The sequence below is a fragment of the Neophocaena asiaeorientalis genome, unplaced genomic scaffold (genome assembly GCF_003031525.2).
Source record: "Neophocaena asiaeorientalis asiaeorientalis breed wild unplaced genomic scaffold, Neophocaena_asiaeorientalis_V1.1 scaffold280, whole genome shotgun sequence".
NCBI classification, from domain to species: domain Eukaryota; kingdom Metazoa; phylum Chordata; class Mammalia; order Artiodactyla; family Phocoenidae; genus Neophocaena; species Neophocaena asiaeorientalis.
Window position 1 is genome coordinate 9,140,192 of NW_020185321.1, and position 14,772 is coordinate 9,154,963.

General features: G+C 39.1%; 1 protein-coding gene across 4 annotated transcripts in view; it reads right to left on the reverse strand.

Moving 5' to 3' along the window:
* Positions 1-14,772, reverse strand: part of TNIK (TRAF2 and NCK interacting kinase) — a 408,265-nt gene that overhangs the window by 127,719 nt on the left and 265,774 nt on the right. For all 4 annotated transcript variants that reach the window (XM_024733810.1, XM_024733809.1, XM_024733808.1 and 1 more), the window contains exons 5-6: positions 3,705-3,815; positions 337-427 (exon numbers count right to left, since the gene is read on the reverse strand). In XM_024733810.1, coding sequence (XP_024589578.1) covers positions 337-427; positions 3,705-3,815 — 202 coding nt within the window. The remainder of the gene's footprint in view (positions 1-336; positions 428-3,704; positions 3,816-14,772) is intronic.

Here is a 14,772-nt window from a genome sequence, read left to right on the forward strand (position 1 = left end):
CCTCTCCCGCCGCGGAGCACAGGCTCCGGACGCGCAGGCTCAGCGGCCATGGCTCACGGGCCCAGCCGCTCTGCGGCATGCGGGATCCTCCCGGACCGGGGCACGAACCCGCGTCCCCTGCATCGGCAGGCGGACTCTCAACTACTGCGCCACCAGGGAAGCCCTAGAAAATGTTTTTTTTTTAAATAGCCAAAGAAACATTTTCCTTTCTATTCTAGGTACAATGACCTCCAAATCCACAGCGACAAATTTACATTAATTATTTTTAAAAAAAAAAAACCTGAAATGATCCTATCATTTTCTGCAATTCCTAAGCTCACTGGATTCTGTTCTTACCTAGTTTAACTTCTGCATTTTCAGTCAGCAAGACATTTTGCCCTTTAATATCTCGATGAATCACTTTATGCTGGTGCAGGTGACTCAGCCCCTGGAATGAAGGAGAGTTGAGACGGGTTAATAGGAATATAAATCCAGATGTAAAAAATTATTTTGGATGTTAATGATCCAAAAAATTTAAACTCACCCAGAGATACTTTCATTATTTTATTTATATCTTTCATGTGGTCATAATTCTAAATGGAGCACAATGTTTGTTTGTTCTAAACTTCAGGCAATGATCAATATAAACTGAAATATACAGGTGGTCATTGCAATGCCTGGTACGGTGTTAAATGAAACACTTGTATATCAGCTTTTATCTCGGGTAACAAGGAACCACACAGGCCATGACACATGCACATGTTTCAACATGCACATGTTTCAGCTAACAGTACTGTGAATAGTGAGGACCACCGGTATTTGCCAGTTGGTAACAGTAATATCTACAGAGTCTGTACAGAAATCTGATTTAACTGAAGCCTCCACTTTTTGAATTTAAAAGTTATTATACAATTTGAATTAAGCACAATAAAATATTACTCAGACCAGCCAAGAAATTTCCCATTGGCTTTAGCCAATGTCTCACATTAAAAAAGGAAAACAGCAACTTCTATTTCCTTTGTTAATGTTCATCACTGTCATTTTTAGTGCTTTATATTTGTGACTCTGTGCTCATTATGTGAAATAATTATTCAGTGACATCTCAACCTGATTGTGTTCCATTTCTCCATGAATTACTCTGATTTTGGGGTTTTTTTTGTGGTGTGGGTTCGAAAACCTACAGACTTGTTCTAAGGTGGTCTCATGTTTCTCAGATAAACTGTAACCTAAAAGAATCTAAAAATGGAGTACTGAAGTAAATCATGTTATGCTAACACTTGTTAATTCAAGGTATTAGATACCCAAGTGTTGTTGTTTTTTCTTTATGATTTTCTGTAGTTTTAATTTTTTATCCACAATAACAAAACCATGGTATGAAAGATGAAGTTGAAACAAAGAGAAAAAAAAGAACTAGATATCTGAATCCCCTTTTGTTGAGAAAATTCAGCATGAGAATATGAATGCCCCGAAAGATCCATGTTTGTGTTTAGGAATATCAGTAAACATAAACCATGAGACAGGACAGTTTGAGGCGCTAGTTTGGGTCTTATAAAATTACCTTTTTTATCTAGTCGATTTGGCTTGAGGTAGGCATCAAATAGATTAAAATGTATAGTTTTCACAGCATATTACCACTCCATGAATCCTTAAAAGAGGGACTGAAGATCCATTTCCTTCTTTTACCATCAAAGTGGTTGGAAGCAGATACCACAGCATGTAAGTGAGCCAAAGGTTGTATTTAATGAGATCATAAAATGCATGGAGGGTCTTCTCTGAAACTTCTTGCGGCTAGGGACCTTTGGGTGATCAAATGTCCCTTCCTATGAGTCACTATGTCTCAAATACCAGTATTATCATTTGGGAGAACATATTGGAAGAAGGAAGAAAACCACGTTTTCACACGTTTTAAGACCAGCTATTGAGAGATACTCATGGGGTGAAACATCCTTGCTGCTTTTAGAACCCTGGAGATCACATGACTGATCCCCAGTAGGGTTACCCAGGAGTGCAGAAAGCCAGAGTGGGCAGAACCAGCCCTGGAGACTCAGTAGATTCTTGGCACCCATGGGGTGGTCTGGATAACTAAATAATCTGTCATGCTTTCCTGAATGAGTCAAATTCTACACCAGAAATCCAAATTAACTTTACACAATGGCACATCAATACTTGGAGATACATGTCAGACTTGAAGGAGTTCAGCAAGCATACCTCATTGTTTTTCCCTCAAATTTTGTTTTGTGCTCTGAGAAATCTTTTTGCCTTCTCCAAACCATGGAGGTATTATCCTATATCTTCTCTTAAGAGCTTTATTTTTTTATATCTTTTGTACTTATAACCATAATCCACCTGGAATTAATTTTAAAATATGATATAAAGCAGGTATAAGCTTCATGTTTTTATATGGATATTCAACTGATCAAACACTATTTACTGATTAAAAGACCCTTTCCCTACGTGTTGCAGCACTGCTTTTGTCATAAATCAGGTGTCCGTATGAGTGGGTCTGTTCATGGACTCTCCATTCTGTTTCATTGGCCATTGTCTATTCTTGTGACAATACCACTCTGTTTAAATTACTTAGCAGCTTTATAATAAGTCCTGGTAACCGGCAGCACAAATACTTCAGCTTTGTTCCTCAAAATTGCCTTGGCTATTCTTGGCCTTTCGTATTTCCATACAATGTTTTAAAAATCAGCTTGTCAAGATCGACAAATGTACCTAGAAGGATTTTGATAGGCAGTTTAATGATACCAAGGATCAGATTAGGGAGAAATAACATCATTATAATATTGAGCGTTCTGATTCATGAAATAGTATATACACCTCTATTTATTAATGTCTTCTTTGTCTGTAATATTTTGTAGTTTCCAGTGTAGAAATCACTCACATGTTTCTGTACATTTATTTTTAAGTATTTGAACTTTTATGCTAATACAAGTGTTAGCATTTTAAAATTTCATTTTCTATTTGTTTTTTTTTCCTAATGTGGGTTGAATTAAAGGGATACACATAGTTTTTTAATGCCTTCCTCCCTCCCTCCTTTCCTTTCTTCCCCAGCACATAATCTGTCTCTCAAAGGCATATCTTGGACACATCACGCAAACTGTTTTACCTTTTGTTCCCTTATACTAAGAAGGTAGAGTAAATAAATAAGTAAATAAATAGCTTCCAAGCAGATCTAGTAAGAATGCTCAGTGGACATATAATAGCCTCCTTATTAGTAGCAAGAGATAATTAAACTAATCTGAACAAACTAAAATATGACCAATTACCTCCTTCTCCCTGAAGTGAACTCAGCAAATACATGACACTATTGTCTAGATTGTCTGATTGTGCGATTTGCGGGCAAAACCGGGCAAATGGGCACATTCTTGTCCACTGTCTTGCCTGCTTTTAGATATTGTCTCAGAGAATTTTTTTAAGGTAAAATCAATTAAACTAGGTTATATGTACTAAAATGGCTAAAGTCACACAAGCCTTAAACTTTCACAAATGGAAAACTCAAATGAGTGATCAAAATATCCCTAAACAATCCATTTCCTAAGTGGGACACTATCTCTGTGATCCAAAATCAGATTTCCAATTGGAAACCCCATAGGAAATGAATCCCAGGTTAAGAGAAATCACCCAATTAACCCTCCAAATGAGAGCGCACATGTTTACAAATTAGTGGAAGGTCAGTGCAAAGTTCAACACCTCCCAAGGTATCCCGTGTTGTCACTTACTCGTAAGATCTCCCTGCAGATGTACGCGATCCACTCTTCCTTCAACGTGTTACCTTTCGTGTTCTTGATCAGGTCAGTGACAGAGCCAGCACCACAAAACTCCATCACCAACTGGCAAAGGAAGCAGACATGCCATTATTATCATTCCACTTCACGGCTTCCAATGAGTTAAGAAAGCATAAGGTGTCCCACCTGGCTGCTCTGGAATGCCATTCCTGCAAAGAAAAAGTGACCATAAAACGATATATAAAACATAAATTTTTATCTTAATTTTTCCCCAAAATGAAAGAAAGGAAAGATTATTTTTAATTTTCCAACCTGAAAATTATAGCTGGAAAATAGGAAAATCTTCATATTCTAAGTATTTGTTTTAAACGAGGGCAGTTAGGTGGCACAGATGTAGTTGAGAATATCCCTGTGTTTTTATCCAATGGTCAAACTCAACTTTCCTATAAAAGTAGCATCATTCCCCTGTCTGAAAGAGCTGTGGTTGTCTAGGCAATCCCAAGTCAGAACAATTCAAGTGCACTCTGTTTATGTTATTGGCTTGTAAGTGGCACTTTAAGCTGTCAGAGTGAGGACTATCTGCTTTTAATTAACTTCAGCAAATGTTCCCAGGAGGCTGGACATATCAAATAAATTCAATAAACAATAAGCCCTAATTTAGCACTTTTCATCCCCAAAGCTCCAAGTTCTCTATAAATATAAACTCATTACAGTACTCAGCAACTTTATAAAATAGGCAGAAAATGAACAGCTCCCTTTAGTTAATGGAGGAGTAGAGACTAGAAGAGGAAAAGCTATCCATTTGCTTTTACATTCATTTTCTAGGTTTAGAGAAACACATCCATTTCCATACATTCTCCCTCTTCTTCAAAAAGTCTGCCACAAAAGTCATCTTTTTGTGACAATAATTTAGATGACTAGCAATCAATCTCTGATTTGACACTAGAAACAGAACTAATATGGGGCCATAATGAAATCACATTGATGGTTTTGGCTTTGTCCAAACGTACATTCCTAACCTCAGTGCCGTGTCACCAGGTCCTAAAAGATACCCCACCAGGCTGTAAGATCTCTGGGCAGAAATAATGGTCCCTTTCTTTTCCTGCATGTCTGGTTGAAACAATAAAAACTCATGAAATGAGTTTCCTGAATGAGTTTCTAATGTCTGTTCTGATTTATCTTCTTATGATCTTACAAAGGGTAATGAAACCCTCCAATCTTCTCCAGAGTACCGGTGGAGACTGATCAGGAGCTTTTGTAAGGAAATTTGAAAATGCCACAATAGACCTCGTTCCAACCCAGTAAGAGTTGTAAAATTACCATATATGAGAGCCAGGAAGCTATCAAAGACCACAATATCATGTTAGAAAGGACTGAGGAATCAACTTTAAGAGGTCTCACTGGCCAAAGATGGGATAATTTGAGCATTGGTAAGAATAAGAACTGCAATATCTTGAAACACATTAAATATGCTGAACTAAATGCATTAATAAAGACACCCCTTAAAAACAATATAATCGGGGGGTTTCCCTGGTGGCGCAGTGGTTGAGAGTCTGCCTGCCGATGCAGGGGACACGGGTTCGTGCCCCGGTCCGGGAGGATCCCACATGCCGAGGAGCGGCTGGGCCCATGAGCCATGGCCGCGGAGCCTGTGCTCCGCAACGGGAGAGGAGAGGCCACAACAGTGAGAGGCCCGCGTACCTCAAAAAAAAAAAAAAAGAATATAATTGGCACTGTTTGAAGAAAATGAAGAACCAACTTCTTACATTGAGACTGGTAGATAAAGGGAAAGAATGAAGAATTTACACTGCCTTTCTTATACAAGTTTTACCACAGTGATTAAGTAATAAAAGAGGTAAAACTTCTCTTCACGAAAAACAAATATTCCATCTAATAAGTGAAGAAGACATAATAGAATTAGAATATCATTATTTCACAACCTCTAATAAACTAGTGGATTTAGGCACTGATGATCAGTGACTGCTAACATAAAAAAAAAAAAAAAAGAAGTAACCAGTTATGATTTGCTTCTTGATTAGAATAACACAACATCACCTCAAGAGTAGTCTTGCCAAAAACAAAAAAACTAAACAAAACAAAAACCCAAAACTAAATCTGATCAAGCCTCTACTTCCAGTTACCAATTTACAGGAAATTCAGAGGACTGAGGAACATGTTACATCATGGGGATATAATCAACAAAACCTAGAATAAAAAACTCCACAGGGTAAATGGCCCATTTGCTTCAACAAATATATATCAAGAAGGATAAAGAGAGATGGAGGGGAAATCTGTAGATTTTAAAACATTTAAAAAGATATACCAACAAATTGCAATGGATGCAACTTATCTGGATACTAATTTTTTTTTTTAATGCTGCTAAAATTTTTGAGACAGTCTACAGTCTAGATATTTGCTGACACTAAGGAAATGTGGTTGACATTTTTTAAGTGTGATAATAGTACTGTGGATATCTGAAAAAATGGTCCTATATTTTAGAGAAACATACTGGAGTACTATGGATAAAATGATATGATGATAGTTTCTTCTACAAATAGTACAGGGTCAACTGGATAGCCACATGTGAAAGAATGATGTTGAACCCTTACCTCATGCCACATACAAAAAATATCTCAAAATGGATCAAAGACCTAACTATAAGAGCTACAACTGTAAAACTCTTAGGAGAGAACATGGGGTAAATTTCCATGACCTTGGACTTGGTAATGGTTTCTTAACTAAGACAGCAAAAGCACAAACAACAAAAGAAAGAAATAAACTGGATTTCATCAACATTAAAAATTTTGTGCACTGAAGGATACTATCAAGAGAGTGAAATAACAACCCATAGAAAAGTATATGCAAATCACATATCTAATAAGGGTCTAGTATCCAGATTGTATAAAGAACTCTTACAACTCAACAACAAAAGTATAAACAACACAATTTAAAAACAGGCAAAACACTTGAATAGACATTTCTCCGAAGAATATATACAAATAGCTAACAATGTTCCACATCAATAGTCGTTAGGAAAACGTGAGTCAAAAGCAGAATGAGATATCACTCCACACCTTCTAGGATGACTATAATTAAAAAAAAAAAAAAAAAAAAGCAGAAAATAATATGCTGGCAAAATGTGGAGAAATTGGAACCCTCCTACATTGCTGGAGGGAATGTAAACTGAGACAAACTGTTTGATGGTTCCTCAATAAGTTAAAACATAGAAATACCACATGACCTAGCAATTCCACTTCTAGGTATATACCCCCCAAAATGGAAAACAGGTGTTCAGACAAAAACTTGCATATGAATGTTCAAAGCAGCACTGTTCACAATAGACAAAAGGTGGAATTAACCAAACTGTCCATCATCAGATGAATAAAATGTGGTATAGGCATACAATAGAGTATTATCAGCTGTGAAAAGGAATGAAGTACTGATGCATGATACAACATTGGATGAATCTTGAAAACATTATGCTTACTGAAATAAGCCAGAGGAAAAATGCTAAATATTGTATGAATCCATTTATATGAAATATCCAGAAAAGGCAAATACACAGAGACAGAAAGCAGATTAGTGGTTTCCAGGCACTAGGTGGAGGGAAGAATGGGAGTTCCAGCTTAATGGGTACAGAGTTTCCTTTTGGGGTGATGAAAAAGTTCTAGAACTAGACAGAGGTGATGTTTGCACAACATTGTGTACTTAATCCCACTGAATTATACACCTTAAAATTATTAAAATGGTAAATTTCAAGCTGTGTGTATTTTACCCGAATTTTTTTTTTTTAAAGATGATGAGATTTGTTTCAAAATAATGGAAGGGAGGAAGTAGATGGCTGTGTAGATGGGGCAGGATTGACTACTGGTTTGATGACTGTTGGGGCTAGTTTTGGGCACATTATACTGTTCTGTCTACTTTTGTGTATTTTGGGGATTCTCTATAAATACAAAGTTAAAGAAAATCTCAGTTATGTAAATTGTGGTTTAACAGCAGCAGGATGGACCAAAGAAACATCTTTGGGTAGAAAGAAAAGAACATTTTCTCAAGTGCGCAAAACATGTTTGTACCCCTTCTCCAAATCCTACCTTGAAAAACACAGTGACCAGACCTCCTACAAATGCATCCATTGCTCCTGTATCAGCTGGAGAAAATGTCCCACCATTGAGCTCTATTAGCCACATAATTATAATTCCCAAGGAAAGCAGTGGAAGCCCAGTGACTCCGGTCTTTCAAAATTAGATTGGACAAAACACTTTCAAATATTCAGTAGGAAACAATCCTGCTCTAGCCAGGCACTAATGTCAGTGGTTTCTATAATTTGCTTCTCCATTCAGCTCTAGCTGAGGGCTGCTAAGTTCTTTTCATCTCACTATGGAACAAAATGATTGTTAAATTATGTAATGGGATTTTTTTTTAAAGAAAAAGAAAGAAAGAAACCAGACTTTGCTAGCAATCGGTTCCTGCAGCCTCACAGCAACACTGATAATTACTGCCACCACACAGCGGGGACACTCCCTCACCACAAGTAACTTCATCACATTAATAAACAGAAACAGGGCTCAACATGCCAAGCCCAGCAGTGATAAGTCAATAACTTCACATCTCACAGGCAAGAAATAATGCATCATTAATATTCTTTCTGAAAGAAAGTCCTCAAAGAGTTGACACTGGGGCAACAATGCTTGCTAACATTTACTGAGAAGTTACCATGTGCCGGACACTGGGCTGAGTGATTTGCACTTATCGTTTCATTAATTCTCCTTCTCCTCAATTCCTTTTTCTTTACTTATTTGGAAATGAAGGTTAGTTATGGTCTGCAGCCTTATCCATGGTATATATACTCGTTAAGTAATTAGGGCAGGGTTGAAAGCATCATGCTTTCTCAGGTACTCACTATATGAACTTGGGCATGTTCCCTAACTCCGCTGGGCTCAGCACCCCACCACCATCACTATTAAAACAAAATAAAAGCATCAGCCTTATATATGTGATGTGAACACTGTGTTCTACAGAATGGAAAGCTTCTGGTAGCCAGAAATCTCAAACTCTATTACTTATCCATTTTTGGTCTGTTTGCACTTATTAAAAAAAAAGTTTCCAGCTTGGAAGATAGCATTAATAGCTCCCCAAGGTCCACTTCACTTGGATGGTGAGGAAATGGCTGAAAGAGCACATATAAAGGGCATGGTGCACATGTGTTTCTAAAACTTCTGTTAATGAAAGAGTACCAAGGACACATGTCTTTTTTTCAAGCTTGTATCACACAGCAAGAAGACACAGCAGTGCATCCTAAAACACTGGATCTTTTTATTTGGAGGGTTGGAAGAGGGTGTAAGAGGTTTAAAGAGAATCTTATATTTGAAATTCTCATTCAATATCACCTACATAACTGGGTCAGAAAATGAAAATACACATGCATGTCACTTGGGAAGAAAGGATGAAGGTTAAGTTAAAGTGAGGACAGAACTGCACTCAGGCACGATGGGGGCTGGGCCTGGGCTGGACCTGGAACCTTGTCAAGGTGGAAATATTTAAAAAGCAGCACAGGGTGTAGTGCAACCCAACTGTTAGGGAAAAGCTTGCCTGGATTGTTGAATGTGGGTAGTTATTTCTACCTAAATTAAAATGGTTAATTTTTAAAAACAAAGGCTTCTAACATATTTCACAATTTGCATGGTTGTTTATCACATACTTTTGTCTGATGAGAAGGATGTTTTCTCTTAGAGGTTGTGGGGTAAGGGGGTACTTATTATGCCCTCCTGTGCTTTCCCCCTCCTTCAGGACGGTATTTAAGAAAAGGGTCTTTGATTGGGTAATTGGGATTGACATATATACACTACTATGTATAAAAGAGATAACTAATGAGAACCTACTGTATAGCACAGGGAACTCTACTCAGTGCTCTGTGGTGACCTAAACGGGAAGGAAATCTAAAAAAGAGGGGATATGTGTATACATATAACTTATTCACTTTGCTGTATAGCAGAAATTAACACAACATTGTAAAGCAACTATACTCAAATAAAAATTAATAAAAAAAAAAAAAAGAAAAGTAAAGAGCCTTTGGCCTCAGCTGATCCCAGAAGGAGTCCCAGAAGCACTATGTGAGTCTTCCCTGAGGTCACCCCCTAACCGGGAGGGGCATGGGTTTGGAATCAGCAGATGTGGTCACTTCTAACTTGCTTTCTCCAACGCGAGTCACCTCTGAAAGAATTTTAAAAAGTTTATTCGCAGAGCCAGCCTAAGAGGCTTAGGATGATTTCTGGGGTCCCTATAGTATTCACTCACGTGCTAGTTAATTGGTTTTAAGTTCCTATAACAAGCAAGAAAGCTTTAAGGTATTTTAAAACTGCAGGACTAGCCTAGAATATCTTGACAAGAACATATTCCCCCCAAATGTCACTAGTCAGTCACCCACAGGAAAAATGACTACTAACAGATTCCTTCTCTTTTATAGTAAAAGGAGGGGTGGGAGACAGGGGTGAGGGAGAGGAGGGAGAGGGAGGATGAAGGTCGACCTAAGATGAAAGAAGTCTGCACCAAGCAACTGCAGGGGCAATCTAAGAAAAGGAGAGGAAAGATAAACTTCCAAGAATTCACAAGTCTGCAAAGGATGAGCCTATTGACCCTGAAGGTCCAGAAACATCAGCAAGGTACAGGATATTTTTAACATGTGTAGCTGGGAGTAGCCAAAGATCCCATCTGCATGATTTATGAAGGTGTTAACAAAACTGAAACTCAGTGCTTTGTTACAGAATGCTGCTTCATTTGCCAAAGGTAGTTTAAGTTGCACAACACAAAATGTGTGTATGGAAGTACAAAAATTGGTGGGTATACATTTATCATTTCAGTTAACTGATGCAAAGGTAAAGCAAAACTGTGGGGAATTTCAAATTTGGAAAAGCAACCTATACTGGCTTTTGCATTCGTTTTTATTAATTAAAAAAAATTGTTTTTTTGTATTTTTATTTATTTTTTTTTGGCTGCATTAGGTCTTTGTTGCTGCACGCGGGCTTTCTCTTGAGTCATGGACTCAATCATAGAAACTAACCTTAAAGGCTAGTTTTAGAAGAATTTGGGGTGGGGATAGGGGAGCAAGTTTTCAGGAAAGTTAAAAATAGGAAAAGTAAAAGCAACACTGGCTTTAGAGGACTTAGGACTAAGAAACTTGGTAGATGAGAATTTTGAGAAGTACAACACAAACAGGAATATTGACTTTGGCTCAGAATTAATCTAGACTAGGAACCAGAGGGTTGTATAGACCATTAGCAGAGTAACTGTAAGCATATATAAAGTCTTCCTTTTGCTAAGGTGAAAAGCAGTTTAAGCACAGTTCAAATGAAATTCATTGGGATAAAAGAAGAAATCATTTTCACATTCTTGTCCTGTGACAAGAATTAATCACCCATTAATTCATAAAAATGATTCCACTAAAGCTGAACTCAAGCCCAGTTGCAAAGTATTAAATCAGGTGTAGCTTTGGGGCAGCTACACATGCAATGGGGCAGCTCCAAGACTGGGAGACTGTTCACAATCCCTCCTCCTACTATTTCAGGCACGCTTCTATATTTACCAAATTCAGCCTTTACAATTTTCTACTCACAAATAGTAAGATTCAATCACTTCTCCAGACAAGTGACCTAGGCTGTATATATGAAGGAGACTTCTTTAGTAATAAAATTATAAAACACTAATTAACCCCCTCTGTCCTATGAAAGCCTCATTTCTGATGCATAGAACTAAGAAAAGAGTAAATTTCAATGAACTGTTCAGGAGACTCAGCTACAGGTGGTTGGGTTTTTAATGGTGCTATCTGCAGCACTTTACATTTCAATCTTAAGACAACCAAAAATGTTAGGAGGCATGCTTTTTGCCAAACCAAGATGCTACAGCAATGTAAATCCAAACTATAAGAAACTTGGATTTCGGGAGCTGTGGCCAACATCACTGCAGATTCTAGAAAGGATCCCCCATTGGTGATTGAAAGACATCTTGGTTCATCCCAGTATCTCATTCCCAGATGATCTTACATGGGGCGTGGACAAGCAATGTCAGTGCATGAAAGACAGCAGGCAGTGACGGGCCTCTTGTGCAATTGGAGTGGGTGCGTGCCCTCTAGGCAGCCGAGCTACTGCTCTAACATGCTGCTGATATTCAGGACTTCAGGCCCAAGAGTTCCAGATCATCTGATTTTTCAAAACCTTTCAAGGAATCCAGACTTTTGTGTGGAACTGCTGTACTTTTTTTTTTGCTGTACGCGGGGCTCTCACTGCTGTGGCCTCTCCCGTTGTGAAGCACAGGCTCCGGACGCGCAGGCTCAGCGGCCATGGCTCACGGGCCCAGCCGCTCCGCGGCATGTGGGATCTTCCCGGACCGGGGCACGAACCCATGTCCCCTGCATCGGCAGGCGGACTCTCAACCACTGCGCCACCAGGGAAGCCCTGCTGTACTTTCTTCTAACGTTGGCATCATTAAAGCACCACCACCTTATGTGGGTCAAACTAAACCCATTTACCTGAGCAGCAATTAGTCTCCGGGTCGCCAGTTTGAAAACTCAGACCTCGTCCAAATTTATCATTTTTATAAGAAAGAAACCAATGACAGTGATGCTGCCTCTGCTCAAGGTGAGACTCCAGGTCTCTGGACTCCAGGCCAGGTCTCAGGCAGCTGCTAGCATGTTTCCCCTAAATGCACACAACATAATTTCTTAATGCTTAGCTCTACAAGTCTTCAAGGATACAGTCTAATAAATGGCTTATTGAGTCATCTCAGTATAATAATCTGCTATGTCACTTGACCAACCTACATTCTGGAAGCTAACCAGAAATGTTTTTCCTTTTATAAGATAGTCTAGACCCATGATTGTTGAGGTGGTATCAAAAAAAGGTAGCAAAACATGTGTGATTTCGCTTTGTAACTTTAGGAAATTAACCCACTTAATAGACAGGCCTTCTCACTCCCGGTGTCTGAATGGCACGCAGCAAAGTGGAGAGCCTCTCTTTGCTGAGATGCAGCAGAATGAGATGGCCACGTTGTGTGTCAGGGTTCGCCTTGTTTCGGAGAGATCGGAATCTTTATTGAAAGAGCTCCCTTTTTTGATTTCCGGATCAGGCCCTGAGCAGTTGATAAGGGAGAATTACTTGGCCATTATCAGAAGTAGTTGTATTTCCACAAAGAGCTGGTACTAAACAACAGTTTATCTCTACGACAAGACTGATAGAATTCACACAGATTATAATTCAATCAGACACCTGAAACAGCACATATATTGGTTGGTGGCCTATGTGCAAACCTCTGTCCTCCAGCCTCAGCAAAAGAAATACCTGGGCAATAGTTCCTGTCACCTGAAAACTGGGAATAAATGTTAGAGAGTGCTGTGCTTGGTTGCTACAGGCTCTGTCTCTATACAATCCATAATAATATTTTTATATAAATGTAATCCTAACAGAATGCCATTAGCCCAAAGAGTCAACTATCTGTGACCTTTGCAACTATTTGCTAAAACACTCCCAAAAGGTTTAATGTGCTTTTCAAAGTATATTTCTTAGACTTAAAAAATACTGTCTTCCTAGCAGCTAGCAGGTCTTGCTGTCCTCTTTGAAAGCTGGGGAAACTGACAAATGAAGATGAACGGTGAACTCAAAATAGATTTTGAGCAAAGCTTCAGTCCTATTTGGAACACCAATCTCTGAAACTATTTTCCCAACTATTGGAATTATTTTTCACAACAAAAAGGAGAAGAATGTAGGGTTCAGGGGCTTGATTCTAGCATGAGGCAGCTTGGGGTTAGCTAAAGCACTGGCTTCATCACTCACTAGTTGTGAATCCTTAAGCAAACTTCTTAACTGCTCTGAGGCTAATTTCCTCATCTGTAAAGTGGGGATAATGAGAATATCTAATTTGTAGAGGGATTGTGAAGATCTAATGAAATAATATGGCAATGCAAACAAATACAGTACTTGGCACATGGTAAGTAGGTGATAAATATTACTTGCCATTGTTATTAACACAGAATGGCCCAAATTCAGTGAGTCAGAGGCCTCGGAACAAGTACACACTAATGTATTCTATAACCAAGTTCCCATCAATATTGTGACCTGGTGTTAATTTGCCAACTATTATGTTTCTGTCCTACCTTTAATTTTCTAAGTTCCTCCTTAGTTTGCCATCAAATAGAAGAAGAACAACTAGAAAAAGAAATGATGCTCTTGTACCCATGAGGCGTTTCATAGCTTTGTATTTTTATCCCCAGTGACACAGAAGCTAATGGACCATTTCTAGTGGGGAGAGTCAGAAGAGTCCTCTGCATGGGCACAAATCTGACAAAAGGGAGGCTCTCTGTCTACCAAGCAGAATGTGGGGCATATAATTGCTGCATTTTGCCACCAGCATTTGACTGCAGGTGGGGAAAATGGAATGTGAAGGCAGAGTTCCTCCCCCCATGGCGCAGGTTTGGAAGTCATCACTACTTGTAGACGCCCCTTTGTGAACTTCAGGAAGGGGATCAGCTTGCTGAAACAGTCTCCTCATTGGCCTCCCTGCTCCCCCTCTGGTCCCTATCTGGTAGAGTCTCAACCCAGCAACCAGAGGGATCCCTTCATTCTATGGGTCAGATTCCATCCCTTCATCTTCAAAACCCTCCAGTGGCCCCCAGCTCACTCAGAGTAAAAGCTGACATCCTGCCAATGTCCTGTAAGGCCCTGCCTGATCTGGCCCCAGGTCTCATTCCCACATCTTCCAGTCACACTGGCCTCATTGTTATTCCTGGAAAACACCGGGCCTGGAATGCCCTTCCATCAACAATGGGGCTTCCCCTGGCCACTGCAGCACCTACCTGCAATCCTCATTAGTCTTTGCCTGCTCTTCCAGGCATTTATCCTCTTTCAGCATGCTGAGTAGCTTTCTGACTTAATTATGTTTATTGTTTGTGATCTGTAGCAAGAATGTAAGCTGCATGCAAGTAGGGGCTTTTATCACTTTTGTTCATTGATATATCATAAGTGTCTGTAAGAATGCCTTGCGCCTAGCAAGTGCTTGATATGTATTTGTTGGATGA